A 23,946-nucleotide genomic window follows, 5' to 3' on the forward strand; every position below is an offset into this window, starting at 1 on the left:
AAGCAGACGCTTAACCAACTGAGCCACTCAGGTTCCCCAAGATTTCATTCATTTTTATGGCTCAACAATACTCTATATACCACATCTTCTTTATCCATTTATCTATTGATGGATACTTAGATTGTTTCCGTATCCTGGCTATTGTAAATGATACTGCAATGAATATGGAGACGCAGATATTTTTTCGAGGCAGTGTTTTACTTTTTTTTTAATGAATACCCAGAAATGGAATTGCTGATGGCATGGTAGCATTATTTTTAACTTTTGGGGGAAACTTTTCCACAGTGGTTCCACCAATTTAAATCCCCACTACCTATGCATGAGGGTTCCCTTTTCTCCACGTCCTCACCAACACTTGTTATTTCTTGTCTTTTGATAATAGCCGTTCTAGCAGGTATGAAGTGATTCTCACGGTGGTTTTGATTTGCATTTCCCTGATGATTAGTAGTGTTGAGCCTCTTTTTCATGTGTCCGTTGGCCACCTGTAGGTCTTCTTTGGAAATAACTATTCAGATGCTCTGCCCACTTTTTTATCAGACTGTTTTTGGTTTTTTGTTTTGTGTCATCGAATTTATGAATTCTTTATATATTTTGGATATTAACCCCTTCTCAGATATTGGATGTGCAAATATTTTCTCCCATTCAGTAAGCTGTCTTTTCATTTTGTTGATGGTTTCCTTTGCTGTGCAGAAACTTTAGTTTAATGTAGTTCCACTTGTTCATTTTTGCTTTTGTTTCCTTTGCTTTTGGTATCAAATCCAAAATATCATCAAGACCTATATCAAGGAATTTACCACCTATGTTTTCTTCTGGGCGTTTTGTGATTCAATTAGGCTTTATACATTAGTTTCTGTGCAAAAAACATTAGCACAAAATAGGCCACAAACAGGCCATGTTGGAACTATAAGATCTGAAGTCATGTTATTTTTCACATGGTATTCAGAGTTCCAAACTTTGAGTGACAGAGAAAGGGAACATGATATCTGTCTCAGGGAGTTGTTGTAAAAATCAGTACTTAGAACAGTGTTGGCCAAGTAGCAACTTCTCCAAAAGGTTATTTTTTGTGGTTATTACTGTTATTCATGACTTCTTTTTTTACTATATTGAGTAGTACGGCAAGAAGATTTCACTTGCTAGTAACAGAAAATCCAACTCAAACTAGCTTAATAAAAAAAAGTACTTTTGGTATTACATAATAGCAAAGTCAGAAGGTAAAGGGAGTTTCAAAGTTGATTGATCTGGTGACTCAGCAATATCATTAAAGACTTATTTCTGTCTATCACTCTTTCTGGCTACCCACTGGTGCTGGTTTTCCCAAGGCTGAAGCTTTTTGTAGGGTTGGGCTGGCTGCCAGCCATAATAAGGGTAGTGCATCCTTGTTTACTCTCAGTGAAGAAGTGAGCTCTGTCTTGCAAACAAGAGTACTGGGATTCACCTAGATCTTAGCTCACCCATGTATCAGGAATGGAGTTAGCTTCCCAAATACCATGTAGGTTGTAAGGGAGAATAGGAAAAAGCAATATGGATGTTGCATAGATGAACCAAAGTATCTTGCTTAAATAATTTAATTTCCCTCTGTCAAACTTTCCTGCAACCCTGTACATATTCACATTATGATTTTACAGAGACAGTGAATAAAAATATGGCAAGGAATAAAGAATATAACCAAAAAACTCTAATATAGCCTTACCATGTGCTCGGTGTTTTAAATACTTTACATATACTCACCCATTGGATCCTCAAAACTACCATGAGATTAAGACAAGGAGCTATTCAAGAATGGACTCAGGATTTGGAACATAAGCAATATGGCTCTGGTACCTATGTGCTTTACCCTTCTGCCACATTGCCTCTCAACAAAGAGCTGATTTTCAGTTCCTCTGATGTGCTAAACAAAGAGTTTGGTTCAGTGCTATCCTCTCCCCAGAGATGATCAGCATAGAGCAACGGATGAAAGAAGGATTAATGAATAAATGAATGACAAGGAAAAGGTGTTCCGAGAAGCTTTTTTTCCCCATTCAAACAATATTTTAAAACCCAAATCCCAAGGACAAGAGACAAAGCACACACCAATAGAGTGATGAGAAAACGTTCTCTAATCACACCTCACTCTGCTTTCAAACCCTGATAGCACCCTCGGATTATAGTCGGAGACGATCAAGTACTTTGGAGCTGGGTTCTCTGATGCCAGGGGAAATCTGTCAACACCATCAATCAGCTGCTTGATAGTGAGAACATCTACCTCTTTGAGTCTCAGTTTCTTCCTCTTTGAAGTGAAGGGATTCAACGAGGTTATCTAAAGAATAGCATGTACACACACACACACACACACACACACACACACACACACACACACGATTACTTCTACACCGCTACCACTACTTCAGTCTTTCCCCCTCAAACAATAGCTCGTGATTTTACTTAGAACCATGTTTATTGACTCTTTCGTCACGACCCTGGCATCTCTCCAAATATGATTAATTAAAAGGTAATTGGTGAACGGAAGAATAAATAACATACAAGGAACCTTGAAATCTTTCTGTGAGTTTCAACTAGTTAAGCTTCTCAGTGTTCCCCTGGAGTCAAGCTAAACAGTTTCCAAAGGGCAAATATCTTTGAAAGTCTGACTTATTTTATTAAAGCTACAGAAAAATGCAGAGTTTATGGACTATCCTTTTTGTCTTTTCTCTTCTCTTTTCTCTTCTCTCTAATTTCTATCTCGTTGTCACTGTGTCTTAGAGTTTATAGATGGGCTAACGTGGTTTTTTTAATCTCCTCAAGAGAATCACGAGTATGAACTATCAATCCTGCTAATATTAGAAACTGTATCAGGACTAAATTACTGTACTGTTTGCATAGAAAATTATTGATGACCTTAAGCATCTCACAGCAATTTCAATTTTATGAGTACATAGATCCAGAAGAAATACGTTTCCAGTAATGCAAATTTGTTTTCTACCATTTATAAATTCTGGATCTCTGTGAAGGAGCCAAGTAATTTTTATTTTCTTTATTCCAATATCGAAACCATTTTTCTGGGTTTCTCAGTTTAGAGAAAGAAAATGCTTGTGAGACTCATTCTTTTGGTGGGTGGTTCTCATTAACCTTGGACAGGAGGAATCCCATTACATAGATCAAAATAAAAGGGCCATTTGGCAATAAACTAAATGTATTATTACCTTGGCCATTAAAAGAGAAAGTTGAATACGTAACACCTGAAACAGACATTTCTATGGTGAGGTGCCTTTATTCCCTGATGAAATTGTGTCAGCTTACAGAGATTTTTAGTGGAGAATTAGATAGTTCACCTTATACCCTGTAGAAAGTACCATGGGGTTTGTTCGTGTGTGCAACTCACTCAACTGTACATAACAGATTAGAAAGGGAAAGAATTAAAGGATAAGTAAATCTTCACAAACAAAATGTGCACCATCATCTTCCTTAACTAATGACATTCAATCTGCTCCAAGTCTGCCCTATTTTCCTAAATTGGCACTTAAGAAAAGGCATCAAGTCTAATTCGCTCCTCCACTTCTCAGCAAGAGCCCCCTTCGCATCGCCCTCCTTTTCCTTTCCCATCGTCTCGTTGCCTCTGATTACACCGTTCCTAAAATCCTATCCTTAAGCCAAATTAGTGCATGTTGAGAAGGATTGGAGGTATATATTCCCACTAACTTCTTTTTAGTCTGGAAGCTTGCAAAATTGGGCATAAGAAGAAATAAAAATCGGTAGGGAAAACATCTGAACTTCTTTTTACCGCCTCTAAAATTCCATATTATCAGCGAATGAGAGGATCTGTATTAAATAAAGTGCCCTATAATGGGCATCATGGCTGCACTACAGTAAAGTTGTTAAAAGCATGGACTTTGGAGACAGATGCCTGCATTTCCATTTACTAAGCTACGTGCACTTGGTTAAATTAGTTAACTTCTTGATGCCTCTGTCTTCGTATCTATAAAAGAGCATCCTCCTCATAGGGTACTTATAAGAATTAAATGAAATAATACATGTAAAGTACTTAGAATTGTGCCAGGCCCACAGTAAATACTACACAGGTACTAGCCATTATTATCTCATCTGAGATGTTAATGCTCTTGCAAGATTCCCAAGCAGCGGTCATTCATCTTCGGCTTGATTTTTCCCAGTAATTGGGAACTCACTTCCTCCCAAGGTGATCTGTCTCATCTTCTTACTATTGGAATGTTGATCCTTCTATAGTGAGCCAAAACTTGTTTTTCTGATAGTTCCTACTTAACCAGTTTGAGGTCTACGTGGGAGCCATACAGAAGAATTTGCGACTTGAACACTGTCATTTCCTTCTCATTGTCTTTAAGCTAAACATTCTCCACTCCTGCAATCATATACTTGTGCTATGGATGAGTATTTTACAACCAGTTCGTCTATGGGCGTCTTAAAGAGCAGTACCCAGAAAGTCAGGTCTGAGAGCAAGACTAGCATTCCCCTATTCTCGAGGACCTTAGGATTAAGGTCCTGTTCATTTTGGAGTTTCTTAGCATCCACAGATTACCCCCTCAAATAAAACTCTTCGGTTGTGTTTGTGTGACTTCTACTAAGTTGAATCTCATCATCTCCTTTCTGGGCTTAGGCCACTTTTTCCTGGTTTTTTGTTTGTGTGTTAGTTTGTTTGTTTGTTTGTTTCTAGGATGGTGGTAGGAATGGCATTAGTAATTAGACAACTTTAAAACTACTATTAAAGTTTATCTTGGCATTGGCCTATAACTTGAGTTTGTCAAGATATTTTTGGATTTTAGTTCTATCCATCTTCTTTCTATCATACGTCACTAAGTGTCCTCTTTACTTTGATAATCAAAAATACGTAGGCATCATAAGATGAAGAGGACAGAGTACTGGGAAGCCAGAGCCCCACTTTTATTCCTATTCTCAAAAATAACAGGTCTGAGGTACTTCTTAACTGCTCAGTCTATCTGTGTACCTCACACATTTATTTTTTTAAGGAAAAATACCAGGAACACTAAAACAGTGTCTATCATCAAGACTATAAATAACCCTCTACAACGTTAAAAAGCAAATTAAGATTTTTTGGAGAAATTTTACTTATAAAGCTTTGGAAACAAGCAAAAAGTCACAAGGTTAGCCCAGAAGAAATCAAAGTGGAAAGGCCTAAAATACATTTTTAACACTTGGTCCTTCTGCTTGTTCAGTCCCTGGATATCTAGGCATCTCTTCCTGAGCTACTCAGGCTCTGGGGACTGACTCTCTGCCCACAAGCACCTTGTAGCTCTGCTCTTGCCTTTGGCAGTGGGCACAGGAAAATGTTGTTTGCCTACCTGTCTCTTCATTAAGATCATGAGCTCCTCAAGGGCAAGAAAAGATCTTTTTAATAATCCTTATACCCAGCACAGATCCTTACACATAATAGATAATAAATTTTTATTAAATAAATAATAGAGCAAGCATGCTAACTACACATCCCTATTAATATAAGGCCAGTCATTAACTGAGGTTACCCCTGAAGTATAAGAATGGTAAAGAGTAAGGCTATTTCCCTTTCCCTGCCTCTTCCTATTTCGACCACATCTCCTCCTTTCCCCATCCATTATGGCCAGAAATTCCATTAAATGGGGACACCTTTAACTCTACAACTCTCTAAGATATAAAATGCAAATATCCCCAACAGAGAAGCAGTACTTTGGCATAAATTTATATTAAGTTGCAAATTAGTGATACTAAATACTCCCTTCAGCACACTGTGTAGAGATTGGGGTGTTAGCAGAAAAGGAGTATCCATTGTCCCTGCAGGTTCCTGCCTGCTTTGGCCCTGGGCCTACAAAATCCTAGAGCATCAGCCCACCAGCAAGCAGAGGCTAGAAATTTCTGCAGCTTCCACAAATACCATGCTTGGAGCAAGGATCCACCCTGAAGTTTCCCATGTGATCAACTGAACCAAGTTCCTCGATCAGACACCTATTCCAGGCAGCCCAGCTGCTCAACTAGCTTCTAGCTTCAGAGCTGCAGGTATCTGCCTCCACTCATGGAAGAGAGGGCCTATCCCTGAATCCCTGTCAGCAGTGAAGAGCCCTGGCCTTGCCCACTTCTGTTCCCAGGGAAGGCTCTGCTTTCCCGGGATTCTTCTTAGGGAGGCCTTTGACCCGGATCTGCCCTGGGAAACTTGCTGCCTCAAGGTGGTGATATCTTCATTATTTGATTAGGAACTGCTTGGCCATTCACCTCTGCCTAAACAGGAATCTGACTTTTGCCTCTCATTCTCTAACTTGGCCTTGGAGCGCCCTCCCAAATCCTCCTGCCCTGGTCATTGTACCCTAAACTTTGCCATCCTGGCTTGGTGCCAGTTTCCTTCTTCCTCCCCTGCAGTAATCTCCATATCTCTATCTGCATGGTCATGTGGTTTATGACTCTGAGAGGAAAAAAGGAGGGGGAGGGAATAGGAAAAGGAACTGCCAGAGACAACAAAGATACAAACTTCCATCTGTCTCACATGTTTTGCCGAGAGCCAGAACTGCTTGGTGGTACAGGTTTTAAATTCCATGCACTCGGACAGAGTTTCCTCAAAAAAGCATCTCTTAACTACAGCTTCTCTGTCTTGCCTCGAGACCCTCCTGCAACCAGCGGCCCACCAGGTGGAGACCAAATTCCCAGGACTAGCCAGTTCTGCTGGAGCTTGGGTATCTGCCAAGCTCACAGGCCAAAGCAAACAGAAGAGGGAAAGGGCACAGAATGGAGAGACCAAAGGGGCATTTCCCAGCGAAGACATCAGCACAACCACAAAAAAAGCAGTGTTTTTAAAATTCTGCTCATGCAAAAATATAAATTCTTGAGAAGAAAATTTTCCTCCCGCTTTTTGTTTTAATTTGCTGTATTTACAGTATTAGATAGGTTTTATTTTTCCATTGCATACAAGAAAGTTGAATGTTGGCTATCTGTGAGAGAGTTGTAAAACACAAGTGCTGAAAGAAATTAATAGTTCACTTTATGTTCAATGAGCAAATGGAATGTTTTTCATTATAAGCTTATTCATCATTTTAGATGCTTTAAAACATATTTCCTTTTCATGGAATAATTTCATCATGAGTAGACATATCTCAGGCTTACTTAACACCTAATTTAAGAGAGGGCAGTGTGTCAAAGTAGAAAAGAAACCAGACTGAGAATCAGAAGCTCTAAATTCTAGTCCTTCTAACAGTGGCACTTCAGGGATAGTCCTAAACTCGTCTGCAACATGCAGGCATTGAACAGAGCCTCTCCATCTTTTGTTGTTGTTGTTACAGTCATTTTCCTGTTCAGTAACTTGGTGTGCTAAGAGTACGGTACAGTAAAAAAAAGAAACACACTGGGATTCAAAAGACTCAGCTGCTTCTAACTTTCTTTATGACTTTGAGCATTTACCCTCTCCTGTTTCCTCATCTGTAATAAAAAGGAAATGGAACATACGGTGTCTCAGGACATTTCCAGCTCTAAAATTTTATAACAAAGAAAAATGGCCATCGTGCATATGCTGCCTTCCGTTGGCATGTAAACTTGGTGTTTTGCTCCAAGTAGCCCAAGAAGAATACATGCATTTGTGAAGCATTTCCCCAGTGTGCTGGAGCATGCACGCACTCATTCATATGAACAGAGCACCTTAGCTCCCAAGGAGAAAGCTGTCTTAAGAGCCTTTTTTGGTTCATCTTTCTTCTCAGTCTCTGAGACCATGCTCTGGAATCCAGCACAAACTTCATTATTCCTAGGCTTCATCATAGGGACCTCCGTAGGCTTTCAAGCAAAGGCAACCACGCTCAAATCTAGTCTTTGCCTGCTGTTTATAAATATACTGCTTAAGTAAAAAAAAAAAAAAAAAAGCCTTCTTAAAAGCTAAAAAAAAGCCATTTTTTCAAACAGATTTTAACATTTTCTTACATGAAAATGTGATTAATCCAAAAATATTTTTGTGTTTACAATTTCTGGACTTTTGTTAAAATGCCCTAACTAGTCAAGAAAAGTATCTTTGATTCAAAAGGAAGTCAGAGCTGTAGTCACGGGTGGTTTACAGAACATTTTCTGGTAGTCTTTGCTTCATTTCAATATCTTGCCACGATTGGCTGTTGAAAGCTACAAATAAGGAAGTCTTCAATTTAGGGGATTTCTCAGTGGAAGTTCCCAGTTCAACACAAGAGAGAGCTCAGGACGGTTTGGGCAGCATTGCTAGAGCCTGCAGATAAAGCTTCCAGACTCTGCAACTGGCCACGTCTTTCAAGAGCGCCAGTCTATGAAGGAGGACTTAGAACCTGGAGAAGAGGTAACCAAAACTTTAGTTGTTCCTACCAATTCTCAACCTAGCAAGGTGGCCTGGATGTCTTAGACTGAAGCGCTGCAGATTTGTTCTACTCTTCGTCTGCAAAGTGAGTAATTTATGACATGATTCAATAATGTCTTTGTATTTATTGTCATAATTGGAAATTTGGCCTTTAAAAGATGGGGTCCCTAACCAAGACTAAAGAAAATTTTTAAATACTGTGATCTTTTTACAGTCTTCTCAACTTTTAAGATCCAATTTACATCTCTACTTGAAATGATATTTTTAAGTTTATATCTGGAATATATAAGCCTTCTCCAATGAGTGGTTTTTATAACATAAGACTTAAAAGATATGTATTTGGCATAATTAAGTTGTATATCACTTACTAGGTTGAACAATAAACTAATCCTATATATATTTGTACTTTTGGGGGACCAAATTTTTAAAGATCAATTCTGGCCTGATTCAGTCCATTCAAAAATTAACTCAAGGTTAGTACTTTTTCACCTCTTAAGAAATACACGTAAATGAGTATTTTTTACAGTAAAACATTAACCTTACAGACAACATTGCATTTCCTATCTTAGAACATTTAAGCGTTCACCATGGTAGTAATCCAGTCTTATTGGTACCAAATGGCCTTTATTTTCACAATCAAAAATGAATACTGAAGATTATGTAGTATTTTCTTAGGAATAATCCTAAGAAAAGTTGATAGTTTGAAAAGATTAAACAGCAAAATCATTACCAACACCAAGAGCTGCTGTTTACTGAATGTCTGCTGGAGAAAAACAGTCACAGGATCTTCCAGCTATGTAAGTGGTGGAGCCAGGGCTCACATCTGAATTCATATTACTCCTTTTCTTTTTATGACTCTCTGTTACCACTGCTCTGCCCTCTTACAATATTGAAATCGTATTTTGAGATGTCTTTTCCAAAGTGCAGAGTGATGGGGGGAAAAGGAAGATGACTTGGCCAAGTTCACAGAGCAGGCAAGTCATTCATAGAAGCTTAGAAGTCATTCCAAGGTCTCGCTTCTGCTCGCTCTCCCACCCCATTCTTCTCATTCCTTCCAGGATGCACTTCCACTCATGCACAGGTGCACACATTAGTTACTTCCATGCAGTGGGGGACATGGGACTGTATACTAGGTCCGACCTGACTGAGGTTCCTGCAAGCAGCTAGTTAGGGCCCCAAAGCAACATCCGGGCAATGAAAGAGATGGCCAATGGAAAATATTGAATCAATTTGTTAAATTCTGCCCAAAAAGTCCTGGTTGGAATTTCATGGAACTTACTAATTAGAGGGAAATGATCATGCTTATAGTAGAGAAACTTCCTGTCTGCACACATTTTTTCTCTCCATGTATTAAGGCTCCGGGAAACACCATAGGTTCTTTATTTATTATAAAATATACTCCAATATATTTCATCTTCTTTGTGTATAGGGTTGGGATGCTATTTGGATATGGACATTCTTTCCACTGTTTTTTCTAACAAATTACTGCTAGCATTTAGAAAAGTTCTTGATTTCATGTTTTTATTTTGTATCCAGCTATTATATTGATCCTCTATTTGTTCCAAATTACTTTAGGTAATTCACATGTGAAGCCTAGTTCAGAAAAATGTAATTTTTTCTCCTCTTTTTTTTTTTCTTCTCACCAAAACTTCTAGAACAATGTTTAATAACAGAGGACATAGCAGCTAACCTTCTCTTGTTCTGATCTCAGTGGGAATTTCCCTAGTGGTTAACATTAAGAATGATGATGGCTGTTGGTTTGAGATAAATACATTTATCATAAAAACCAAATAACTACCAAATCTAGTCCTCGCTCTGTTTTACTAAAGGTATATCAAGCCTTCATGTTAACCTATATTCAATGTCTTCTGGTATTATTAGAGATAACTGTAAGATTTTTTTCTACTTTAAGGCATGTAGTGCTCTGCTGTTACACAATGCAGTAATTGCCTTATTTAAAAATTCTGTGTTATCAAAAATCATGCCTCCATAATAAAGGTATGTTTATAATTATAAAGTATATTTAGTTATTGCTCTAGTTAAAATAATAAATTAGTTGATCAAAATGAACCAAACCAACCCTACACATTTCCTCATTCTCTCTTTAATCCACATGCTCAGATGCCTCCTTTCTATTATTTTGGCTTCACAATTCAGTTCACAACTCAAATTAACAGAAAAGAATGAAAACAATGTGGCACAGCCAAGAAACCCTATCCAGGCAGAGCAACCAGATATTCAAACAAAGCAGCTGTTCCTACGCTTTGTGCAAAAAAGCTTTCTCCCTTTGATGACTGTGCTAGCTGCCAGCCACGGTTGTGTTATAACCAACAACGGTACGCAAAATGTGGGTCCAAATTAAATACTATTACACCAATTTATATTAAGAAAATGCATGCTAAAAAAATCTGTAATTTGTTGAGGACTTTTGCTTTCATTTGTACAAGTGAAATTCATTTGTATTTTTATTTTTTGGTAAAAACACCGAAGTTTTCCATGTTCTAAAAATGTTTAATGAGAGTTAGCTGCTCCTTGAAATGTTTAAAGAGCAAATCTTCACACTGTTTGTCCTTGGTACCCACTTTTCGAAGTAATTCTTTAAAAGCTTTCCAATATTTTCTATTGTAATTGATCTAGTTGGGTTTAATGTTATTTTTTCACGCAGTTTAGGTAGCTTATAAATGATCCTTTTCATCAAATTTTTCAAAAGTATTAGCACACCCAGTATTCTCTTGTACTTTTTTATCATCTCCAAAACTATATAACTATAACCTTTTTCACTACTAGTTTTATTCTTTAATGTTTTTGCTCTCTTTTTTTTTCCTTATTGGACATGTCAAAGAATTTATCCCTTGGATTAATCATTTTATGATTAGCTCTTTTTAAAATAGTTTTTGCTTTCATTTCTATCAGTATTTTCTCTTTTTTTTTTTTTTTGAGATGTATTTATTTATTTAAGAGGGCAGAGGGAGAGGGAGAGAGAGCATCTCAAGCAGACTCCCCACTGAGTGGGGAGCCTGATGTGGGGCTTGATCTCTGGACCCTGAGATCATGACCTGAGCCAAAATTAAGAGTTGGAAGCTTAACCAACTGAGCCATCCAGGCGCCCCATCTTTATTAGTGTTTACTTAATGTCTCTTATTAGACTATAGTATTTTACTTTTTCTTTTTTCAATTTTTGAGTTAAATGCTTAGTTCACTTATTTTTTTTCTTTATTCTTTTATTTATTTAAAGCTAAGAATTTTCTGAGCACCATTTTAACTACATCTTACAACTTTTGCTAGGTCACTTTCACATCATCATTATTTCATGTTTTTTATTGTAGCTTTATTTCCTCTTTGATCCAAGAGTTATTTAGGACAACCAAGTTTTTTTCAGTTAATAGGCTTTGTTTGTTTAGAACAGTTTTAGATTTAGAGAAAAATTGAGCACACACAACAGTGAGTTTCCATATACCACACTGCCTCACCTCATCACATAGTTTCCCCTATTATTAACATCTTACGTTAGGATGGTACATGTGTTACAATTAAGGAACCAGTATTGAATAAAAACCAGTATGCTTTTACTAACTCAGTCCATAGTTTATCCAATTTTCTTATTTCTTTCCCTTTTTAAACAATTGAGGTAAAATTCACATAACATAAAATTAAACATGATAAAGTGAACAATTCAGTAGCATTTATTCCATTCGTAGTGTTGTGCAACCACCACCTCTATACTGTGTCAAAACACCTGTATCACCCCAAAAGGAAACCCTGTGCCCGCTCAGCAGGTGCTCTGCATTTCTTGCTCCCCTCAACCCCTGGCAACTGCCAATCTGTCTTTTGTCTTTATGGATGTACCTGTTCTGGATATTTCCTATAAGTGAAATCATATAATATGTGACTTTTTCTGACTGGTTTCTTTCACTTAACATAATGTTTTCAAGATTCATCCATGTTGTAGGCTATATCCATACATTCCTTTTATGGCCAAGCAATATTCTGTTATATGTATATACAACAATTTGTTTATCCATTCGTCTATTGTTGAGTAGGATAGTTGGGCTATTTTCACTTTATGGCTCTTGTAAATAGTTTTGCTATGACCATGTATTTATACGTATTTGTTTGAATACCTGTTTTCAGTTCTTCTTGGGAATAAACCAAGCAGTGGAATAGTGCGTCATATGGTAATTCTGTTTGATGTTTTAAGGAAGAACCAAATAGTTTTCCACAGTTGTCAAACCATTTTACATGCCCACCAGAAATGTATGAGAGTTCTGATTTCTCCACATTCTTGTCAACTCTTGTTATTCTGCATTGTTGTTGTCGTTATTATTATTATTATTATTATTATTGCTATCTTAGTTTAGGTGAAGTGGTACCTCATTGTGATTTTGATTAACATTTCCCTAATGACTAATGATGTCGAGCATCTTTTAATGTGCCTGTTGGCTATGTGTATAGTCTCCTTGGAGAAATGTCTGTAAGTCCTTTACCTGTTTCTAAGTTAGGTCGTTTGTCATTTTGCTGATGAGCTTTATGAGTTCGTTATATAGTCTGGATTCTTAGAGTCTTATCAAATATATGATCTGCAAATATCCTCTCCCATTCTGTAGATTGTCTTTTGATAATATCTTTGATGTCTTTCAATGTCCAATTTTTTTGTTAATTTTTGCGAAGTCAAATTTATTTTTTTTCTTGTACATTATTTGGTAGCATATCTAAGAATCTATGGCCAACTTCGAGGTCATAATGACTTACCTCTAAGTTTTTATCTAAGAGTTTTACAGTTTTAGCTGTTACACTTAGATCTATTTTGAGTTAATTTTTATATATACTGTGAGGAAAAGGGTCCCATTCTTTCTTTTGATTACAGCTATAAGTTGTCGTAACATCATTTGTTAAAGAGACTATTCTTTCTCCATTGAATAGTCTTGGTGCCCATGTCAAAAATCAATTCACCAAATATGTATGGGTTTATTCTTCACTCTCAATTCTAGTCCATTGATCATATGTCTATCCTTACGCTAATGGCACACTGTTTTGGTTACTGGAGCTTTGTAGTAAGTTTTGAAATTAGAAAGTATGACTCCTCCAACTTTGTTTTTCTTTTTCAGTATTCTCTTGGCTACTCAGGCCCCTTGTAGTTCCATCTGAATTTAAGGATCAGCTTTTACATATCTGACAAAAGAAAGGGGGGGGGCACTGGAATTTTGATATAGATTACCTTAAATCTGTAGACGATTTTGAGAAATATTGTCATCTTAACAATATTAGTTCTTTCAATCTAAGAACTCACAATGTCTTTCCATTTATTTAGATCTTTCTTCATTTCTTTCAGCAATGTTTTGTAGTTTTCAATGCACAAGTGTTTTACCTCTTTGGTTAAATTTATTCTTAGATATCTTATTTTGGGGATGCTATTATAAATGGAATTATTTTCTTAATTTCCTTTTTGGATTGTTTATTGATGATGAATAGAAACACAACTGATTTTTGCTCTTGTATCCTACAATTTTGCCATCTCATTTATTAGCTCTACTAGCTCCTTGTGGATTCTTTGGGATATTCTACATATAAGATAATGTCATCTGCAAATAGAAATATTTTTACTCATGGCACACCTGGCTGGCTTCGTTGGTAGAGCATGCAACTCTTGATCTTGGGGTTGTGAGTTTGGGACCCATGTTGGGTGTAGAGATTACTTAAAAATACAACCTTAAAAAAAAAGAAATATATATATATATTTTTTTTTAAATAGGGATAGATCACACTTGCATGATGCATAATCTATTTAATATGCTGTTGGATTTGGTTTGCTAGCATTTTGTGGAATTTTAAATCTTTATTCATAAAGAATACTGGTTTTTAGTTCTCTTTTTTTCTGGAGTTTTTGTCTGACTTTGATATCACAGTAATGTTGGCTTCATAAAATGAGTTAGGAAGTATTCCCTCCACCTCTATTTTTTTGAGTTTGAGAAGGATTGGTGTTAATTCTTTTTTAAGTGTCTGGTAGAATTCTCCAGTGAAGCCATCTGGTTCTGTACTTTTCTTTGTTGGGAGGTTTCTGATTACTGATTCAATCTCTTTATTTGTTATAGATCTGTTCAGATTTTCTGTTTCTTCTGATTTAGTTTTCATTGTGTGTTTCTAGGTATTTCTATATCTTAGATTATCTTATTTGTTGGTTTATAATTCATAGTAGTCTCTTGTAATCCATGTTATTTCTGTTTGATTGGTAGCAATGTCCCCACTTCCATTTCTGATTTTAGTTGTTTATTATTCTCTTCCTTTTTTTCTTATAAGTCTAGAAAAGTTTTGTTAATTTTGCAGATTTTCTCAAAGAACTGACTTAGACTTCATTGATTTTCTTTTTTCTTTTTTTTTTTTTTTTTGGTCTATTTCATTTATCTCTGCTCTAATCTTTATTATTTCCTTCCTTCTGCTAGCTTTGGGTTTAGCTTGCTCTTCTTTTTCTAGTTCCTTGAAGTGTAAATTTAGGTTATTGATTTCAGAGCTTTCTTATTTTCTAATGTAGATGTTAATTACTATTAATTTCTCTCTGAGCACTGCTTTCACTCATCCCATAAGGTTTGGTATGGTATAATTTTGTTTTCATTAATCTCTAAGTAAATCTAATTTCCCTTGTGATTTCCTCTTTTGATCAGTTGTTTAAAAATGTGTTGCTTAATTTGCACATATTTGAATTTTCCAGTTTTCCTTCTGTTATTGCTGTCTAGCTTCATTTCACTTTGGTTGGAAAAGATACTTTGTATGACTTAAGTCTTTTTATATATATTGAGACTTTTTTGTGGCCTACCATTTGTTTATCCTGGAGAAGGTTCCATATCTACTCAAGAAGAATGTGTATTTTGCTGTTGTTGGGTGGAATGGTCTATACATGTCTGTTAGGTCTAGTTGATTTACACTATCATTCAAGTCCTCTCTCTTTCTTGATCTTCTATTTTTCTACCCATTATTAAAAGTGGTGTAGTAAATTCTCCAACTGTTATTGTAGTACTGTCTATTTCTCCTTTCAATTCTATCAATATTTGCTTTATATATTTGGGAGATCTATTGTTTGATGTGTAAATGTGTATAATTGTTATATCTTTTTTATTAGTGACTCTTTTGTCAATATATAATGTCTTTCTTTGTCTCTTATAACAGTTTTTTACTTGAAAGATATTTTGTGTTAGTATAACTATCCCATGTTTCTTTCAGTTACTGTCTGCATGGAAAATCTTTTTTCCATCATTTTACTTTCAACTTAGTTGTGTTTTTGGGTCTAAAGTAAGTCTCTTGTAGTAAGACTATAGTTTGATCATGTTATATTATCCATTCTGCTAAGTTTTGCCTTTTGATTAGAGAGGTTAATTCATTTATATTTAAAGAAATTACTGATAAGGAAGGATTTACTTCTGCCATTTTGCTATTTGATTTCTGTATGCCTTATACAATTTTTCTGTTCCTCATTTCTCACGTTAGTGCCTTCTTTTGTGTTTAATTGATCCTTTGCTTTGTACCATTTTATTCCCTTCTCATTGTGTGTGTATGTGTATATATATAAATATATAAATATATATATATTAGATATTGTTTTAGTACTTACTGTGGGGATTACAATTAGCAATGTAAATTTATAACTATCCAATTTGAATTAATACCTACTTAGCTACAATAATATACAAAAGCTTTACTCCTATACAGCTTAGTTCCTCCCTTATGTTGTTGTAATCACAGACTTTATCTTTATACACATATAGTTTTATAATTTTTAAAGCATTTGTCTTTTAAATCATAAGAAATAAAAAGAGGAGTTACAAACCAAAAATACAATTATGCTTGTTTTCATGTTCATCAATGTAATTCTTTGTCAAATTTTTTCTTTGTAATGCTTTGAATTATTGTCTAGTAGCCTTTTATTTGAGCCTAAAGGACTCCCTTTATCATTTCTCATAGGATAAGTAAGTCTACTAGCACTGAACTCCCTCAGCTTTTGATTATCTCAGAGCATCTTAATTTTTCCTTCATTTTTGAAGAATAGTTTCGCCAGATCGATAATTGACATCTTTTTTTTTTTTAGCACTTTAAATACGTCATCCCACTGCCTCCTGAACTTCATGATTTCAAAACAAAATTGGTTGTTAATCTCACTGAGGATCTCTTGTATATAATGAGTCACCTTGCTCTTACCACTTGCAGGACTGTTTCATTTGTGGCTCTCAACAGTTTGATTATAATGTACTTCAGTATAGATTTCTTTGAGTTTATCTTACTGGAGCTCATTGAGTATAACATTTAGAATTTGACCGGAGAAAATGAGGAGAATCATTAGGAGGCTAGTACTATACGTAAGAATTAATGGTGGCTTGAACAAGGGGGGACAGAGAATGGCAATGAAGACAGTGTGTAACAATGAGGACAGAAAGTATATGCATGCAAGAAATGTTGCAGAGGAGTACTCATATGAGTTACCTTATGGGTGACTGATTAAATGTCAGGAAGAAAGAGTTTTTTATCTTTGTTATATGGGGAATGTCAAAAATAAACATAAATAAACATATAATTTTGAATTCTAATTGTAGTTACTTACCTTCACTTTAAAAAAAAACAAAACCTAAAATAATGTATGTCTAGCTATCATAGTTAGAATGACATCCTATCTATCCTTTCTTTATTTCTATAAGTAAAAGATAAGAAAAATAGTAAATTAGAACTTTTCACTTCCTGCCACCTCTCTTCCATCCACTTGAGTTTTTGTTGATATGAACAGGAATTTTAAAATACATTATTATTAAATTATTTATTTATACCTGTACCTTATATCTTCACAATTACCTTTAATACCTTCATTATATTTGTTCCAAATTTTCACTTAATCCAATAGTTATTTCCAATACTTACAAATATTTCTTTTATCTCAGAATTTTACCTTTCCTCTTGTAAAAAATTTGATTCCCTTCTTGAGTAACTGAAGTGTATCTTCAACTATTTCAGGAAATGGGTGGTATATTTCTGAACCTTGAGGTATCAAAGAATATCTTTGTTTTCATTTCCTATGTGAATGATAACTTGGGTGGGTATAGACTTTGTAAGTTAAAACTTTCCCATGTAACTGTAGATGTTATTCTAATCAGCTTCTGAAGTTTAATGTTGAAGGTAGTCTATTTTTCTTTCTTTGCAAGTAATTTATTATTTTCTTCCTGTTTTCTTATTGAATTCTTTCCATACCTTACATATAGGAAAACTTTCCTTACCCTCTCAAGCCTGGACTCCATTGTGTTTTCAAAGTACCCTATACTGACCCCTATTGTAATATTGTAATACCACATTGCGCAATAATTGCCTGCTTCTCAAAAATTACCCACAGCAGATACTAAGTTCTTTTAAAGTAGGACTGTGTCTTGGTCATCTTTGTATCCCTAATTTTTAGCACACAGCAAGCACTCACAAAATACTTGCTTAATAAATAAATAAATTGATAAATCATTTCATATCAAAATTTTTATGGATATGTCAAAGTGTTTGGTCTCTTTTCACTAATACATTTTAAAACTTATCGAGTCCTTTTCATCTCCAATTGCTTTGGATATATCTTCTGATATATCTTTGGTTGCTATTTCTGTTCTATTTACTCTGATCTCTTCTTCAGGAAGACGTTGGAGCACTTTCTTTCCACTATCCCATTTCATGGTTTTCTTCTATTTGTCCTTTACATTGACATTTGAGAGCATTTTGCAGGCTTTTATTCTAATCATTGATTTAATATTCTGCAGTATTGATTCCATCCTTGATTATGTTGAAACAATATTTTAATTTTGCCATTGCATGTTTTATGTCCTTATAGCCTTAACTTATCCAACTCTATTTTTATTTCTCCCTGCCTCCTAACTAGGTCCTTCCTTTTCTTACTCAATCTAATATCTTGTCTAATATGACATCTTTTTTTTTCACAGAAAATGCAAAGCAGATTTTTCCCATTTACTTATGCTTCTGATAAACCATTTTCTGAAGTTTTCATTTTCTCTGCATTTTGAGAACTCTGTTTTCTTCCTTTATGCAACATAATCTTTCCAAAGTGTGCTTTGTCCTGTATTTTCTCATTCCAGGCACTCTGTAGCCCTTACTAAGCAGATGTATGGATTTTCCTTGGTTCTTCTCATTATCTGCCTGATTTCTATTAGTTCCTCAGCACGGGATATGGAGCTGAGAGATAAGAAGACATGCACAGGTCACAGGGACGTCTTGGTCCTGAAGCTGACATTTATTAATTTTGTCACTATAGATATTGACCTGGGGTGAGATCCCTTACCCTTATTGCCTAGTTATTTTAGTATGAAGAGGAGAATTCCTGGTTAATCAGAAACAATCATTGGTCTTTTCCTTGATAGGAACCGTATACGAAAAATCAAAGTCTTAGAGATAGTCAAACGCACAGCTCTGTCTGCTCATCCCCTTTCCTTATTAACTTCACATATCTTTAAATATAGAGCATCACATTTATCTACTACCATTGGGATCGTGTTGGTATACTCCAAACAATAGCTCCAAAAATGATAATAGAGAGAAGTACTAAGGAGGGACGTTGGGGCAAGGAGGTGTCAAATACTATGTGCAGGTCACACATAGTAGTGGGGTTACTGCCCAATTCACTAGCAGGTGCCATGAGGCAGATCATATTTTTACTGTTCTTCAGGCCAGCAGATTTCCTCATTCTCAAGCAACAAAGGTTATGTCCATTTCAGCCCCACAGTTTCTGGAAATGATTGGAAATCGTGTCAAATTTTGTCACTAGGATGCTTGTCGAAAGGATTACAGCTACTTTATTGATGCTTTTTTTTCTGACTTAGAAAAAGGCACTCCTTTGGGGAAGATTCAAGCCCCAGAGGGCAAAGCTTGGCAAGTGACCACTGCTGTCAGCTGGGTGCTCTGTATAGGGCAGAGCCTGCTCAGCCATCTATTCTTCCTTTCAATGCTGTTACGAGTTCTCATATTTTTCTGATTCTTTATTAGGCATTTAATTTAGAGTCTGAGACACAAACAGCTAGTCCAGATGTCATCCTAAATCGGAAGTCAACCAGATTCTATTAATAGTGAAACTTCACATCAAAGACTTGACGGAGATCATTGATGCATACCTGACATTCCAAGTTGTAGTAAGTGTTTATGCTGGCAGCTTTCCTTATCCCTAGATTTATATTCAGAGTGCTCAGTAAAATATTAAGCAGTTTTGAAAATAGAACCTAAAATATTTTTAATGAGCCTGCAGTTCTCATTTTCATCCCATTCTACCCCATAGTGCTGCTTGCTAACCTAAGGTATACAAATATAATATGAGTAGAGGAAAATTGAAGTGAAATTATGTCATTCTTTTAAAGGACTAATCCTCAAATAAATGTCTCAACTCAATTCCTAAACTTAATAAAACATACTGTATGTCAGTTCTAAAAAATTCATCATCATTATAGAAAAAGGAAAATGTTTGACATTATCTTAGCCCAAAATTCATCTCTGTACCCCAGCATTCATGCAAGTTTCACACACTGGTGAAATATGCAGCCATTTCATTTTATGACTACAACATCATGGGATTCAAAAGAAAGAAATATATATATTTAAGAAATGTGTATGTTTAATTTTTTTATTCCTTATTCAAAGCTCTTAACACCTCCACATTCAAAATGCTTATGCATTTAGTTTTAGATTCTGGGTGTATTATTAAATTCCACTATTTCAAATAGAAATTATCAAAGGAGCTCTTTCAATTTGCTCAAAAGTTGGGTGAGTTGGACTTCATTAAAATAAAAAAAATTCTGCTCTACAAAAGACACTGTCAAGAGAATGAAAAGAACCACAGATTGGAAGAAAATATTTGCAAAAGATACATCTGATAAAGGACCGTTAGACAAAATACACAAAACTCTTAAAATTCAACAAGAAATCAAAGAACACAAATTTAAATGGGCCAAAGACCTTAACGGATATCTCACCAGAGAAGATATACAGATAGATGGCAAATAACCATATGAAAAGATGTTCCACATCATATGTCATCTGGGAAGTGAAAACTAAAACAATGAGATATACTACATGCCTGTTAGAATGGCCAAAATCTAGAACACTGACAACATCAAATGCTGGCAGGGATGTGGAGCAACAGGAACTGTCACTCATTGCTGGTAGGCATATAAAATGGTACAGTCACTTTAGGAAGATAATTTGACAGCTTCTTTCAAAGCTAAACATATAAATATATATATGATCCAACCATCCCACTCCTTGGTATTTACCCAAAGGAGATGAAAACTTATGTCCACACAAAAGCCTGCACACTAATGTTATAGCAGCTCTATTTATAATCGCCAAAAATTGGAAGCAACCAAGATGTCCCTCAGTAGGTTAATGGATCAATAAACTGTGGTACATCCAGACAATGGAATATTATTCAGTAATAAAAGGAAATAAGCTACCAACCCATGAAAAGACATGGAGGAAACTGAAATGTATGTTACTAAGTGAAAGAATTCAATCTGAAAAGGCTACATACTTTTTGATACCAACCATATGACATTCTGGAAAAGGCAAAACTATGGAGACAGTAAAAAGATGAGTGGTTGACAGGGACTGGGGGTGGGAGGGATGAATAGGCAGAGCACAGAGGATTTTCGGGCCAGTGAAACTACTCTAGTATAGTATGATACTACAATGATGGATACATGGTATTGTATATCTGTCTAGAATGAACCCTAAAGCAAACTATGGACTTTGGAAGACAATGTTATGTTTATGTAGATTCATCAGTTGTGACAAATGTACTACTCTGGTGGAAGATGTTGATAATGGAAGAGACTTCTTCATAAGTTTGGATAGGAAGTATATGGGCAATCTCTATACATCCCACTCAATTTTGCTGTAAACCTAAAACTGCTATAAAAAATTCTTTTTAAAAAAGTGCTTTACTATCATATTTAACTCCATTACTTATTATAAGAAACTGTTCAACTGATCACAATGTTATATATGAGAAGTTTCTGTTTAAACATTTTTTGCAATATGTTTTGGTTTTGACTTTTGAAAGTAAGCCCAATATTAAAGAGAAAAAATACAATCCCAGGAGGAGCAAGATGCTGGGCTCCCCTGAGAAGACAGCAGCTTCTAAGTTACATGGAACTATATGACCAGAAAAAAGGGAACTCAAGAATTCCAGAGCTAGGCTTGAATCTTTCAGGATGAAGAAAGAATCATTGACTGAAGATTTAATCAGGCATGGGTTGGCCAAGATCACCAAGAAAGAAAGTTTGTCAAATCTATGGATATAAAGCTATGTTCTAGAGCAGGCTGTGCCTGATAACAACATACAGTATTCACGGCTATTTTAATCCAGGCTATCAAACTATTACTTCAATGTCCTTAGTATGTTTGTGCTTGTTGATGAGGTCTTTTTCAAACACTATCAACCCATGTCAGATATGTGCAAAAGTGGCGAGATTTTTAAAAATATTTTTTAGTGAAATAAATAAAATAGGTCATTACTATGGAAGCTTCTGAAAGTGCTACATGCATTCAGCCAGATGCAATCATGCTCCAGTCAACGTGGAAAGTCCTAGACTTCAATGCCCTCAGGAGGACTCCACATGTGTTGTGGATTTGACTGTTATGTTTTCATGCGAGGAATCCGAGGGAAAATTGTGGTGGCAAGGAGCCAGCCTGACATGAGTGACTCTGGACAATATCTTTCATTTGAAGAGCATTCTAAAATTTACCATGTGCTTCTGCTTTCATTATTGGATTGATCCTCACAATCATCCATCCAGTGAAGCGGGTTATCACTGTCTCCATTTGTTAGGTAAAAAATTAAGGTTCATTAGGTTAAGCAACTTGCCCGAGCCAGGAAGTATAAGAACTAAAACTGAGAGTTCAAGCACTTCTAGAGGTATCTGTTTAAAATTTCTACCTTGGAGAATATTCAAGGACTGCTAGGAAATGGAATAATGGGGAAGTCTTAAGTCATGAGAATTTTCTGTGAAGGTCTACTTGTATCTAGCAACCACTCGACTTTAGCAAGTATATTTAGTGAAAAGTATTACAAATGGGGAAAAACTAAGCGGGGGCGTGTGTGTGTGTGTGTGTGTGTGTGGTGTTCCACAATGTGGACTTTAACCACCTTCATCACATTCACAGGAGCATCCGACAAAAATGCAGGAGTTGCTCTGAACTCTAAGATCTCTAGGGGTGAACTGGTAAATCTAGATCTTTAACAAGCGTCTGTGATGAGTCTTGTGTAGGCTAACTCCCATACAGGGTGATGTTAGACCTGGCTATTTTCTGTTTAGGAAAAAGTCTCCCCAAGGCCCTCAGGTGACCTTTAACCTTGACATTATTGACTTTCCGCAGCTGTACTTTTCCCGGCGGGTCGGGGCGGGGCTTGGATGGGCGGGGTTTGGGTAGGGGGCGGGTCGGGGCGAGGCGGAGCGGGTCGGGGCGTGAGTGGGTGGTACGGGAGGGGTCCGGTCTGGCCTGGCGGGGTGGAAGGTGAAGGGTTAAAAGCTCCGCGCGCAGGCGCTGCCCTCTGAACTGGAACGGAAAACAACTTCCGGTCGATTCACTCGGCCGGGCGCCGCCGATCCGGGGCGTGAGAGACAGGCGCGGAATCCCTGAACTGTGGGTAAGAAACTTCGCGAACGAGTTGTTCCGTTGGAACCCGTCGAGCACAACGGCGGGGAACTTGTGTGTGTCAGCGAGGGCGGTGCGCTGGCAGTACGGGTGCCGCAGGGAAAGAAGCCGAGGAGCTGCGGAGACGACCAGTTCTCAGAGTGGAGAGGGACGTTGTGGGAGGGAAACCACCTGGGTGTGCGTCCCCGAGCGGACCCGGGAGGGGCTTTCCGAGCCCGCGACGTCAGCGCAGCAACGCTCTCCCCGCCTCGACGCTCTCTGGGGAGGGTTCCAGCCCAGCTCCGCGTCCAGCGCTCGCGGGCACTTGACTTCTTCGCCGGGAAAGAGGGGAGGCAGGGCTTGCGATGTCAGGGTGAGCAGTGGGCCCCGTCACGAGTGTCCCAGACTCCTTTCGGGGCAAGGGTTGTCTTCCGGAAGCTAGTACTGTCGTGGTTATTCTTTCGACAACTTTTTAAAAGAGGTCTTTCTGTTGTTCTTCCCAAGGTTGTTGCGCAATTCCGCTCTCAGCTTTCCTGTGGGGTGTCATCATAGCCGTGTCAGTGAGAAGTGGGGTAACTTCCCGGAGGGTCACGGAGAGAATGGGTGGGCGAGGCGGGAAAAGCAAAAAGCAAACCCTACCCCCAGTTGGAACCCAGGCGTTAGGTAGGGTCTCAACTCCGGTATAAAATGAGTAGCAACTGAGTTATAGGTCTAAAAAGCTCTGCTTGTCAAGAAGTGAAGAAAGTAGGGGGAAGATACTCAAACCAAAGAGTAGGTGTATTTCCCTTGTTGCACTGTAACAAGCAAAAATTGAACAGCCTTGCTATGTCAAGTGTCCTTTCTCTCTCTGATGCTTTGACGAGTTGTCCAAAGGGAGAAATGGTAGTAACAGGAGTGAAGTGACATGAAAACGAAGCAATATAAAATGATCTGCCTCCTTACCGTGGTGGAATACACATTTCAAACGAGGGGTAGCAGAGAAGCAAGCTCTGTATTCTGTTGAAAAATTA

At 36.9% G+C, this 23,946-nt stretch overlaps 1 protein-coding gene across 6 annotated transcripts in view; it reads left to right on the forward strand.

Moving 5' to 3' along the window:
• The first annotated feature begins 8,866 nt into the window (after positions 1-8,866).
• The window catches only part of TANK (TRAF family member associated NFKB activator), an 86,294-nt gene continuing 71,214 nt past the window's right edge, over positions 8,867-23,946 (forward strand). Inside the window, exon 1 of one of the 6 annotated variants that reach the window (XM_044381530.3) lies at positions 8,867-9,090. In XM_044381530.3, the coding sequence (XP_044237465.1) occupies positions 9,050-9,090 (41 nt within the window). In that variant the 5' untranslated portion in view covers positions 8,867-9,049. Of the gene's footprint in view, positions 9,091-22,831; positions 23,310-23,946 lie in introns of those variants that run through there. The other 5 variants (XM_044381529.3, XM_057318160.1, XM_048214021.2 and 2 more) reach the window with 5 other exon arrangements.

This window comes from Ursus arctos, unplaced genomic scaffold (assembly GCF_023065955.2).
Source record: "Ursus arctos isolate Adak ecotype North America unplaced genomic scaffold, UrsArc2.0 scaffold_1, whole genome shotgun sequence".
Lineage (NCBI taxonomy): Eukaryota > Metazoa > Chordata > Mammalia > Carnivora > Ursidae > Ursus > Ursus arctos.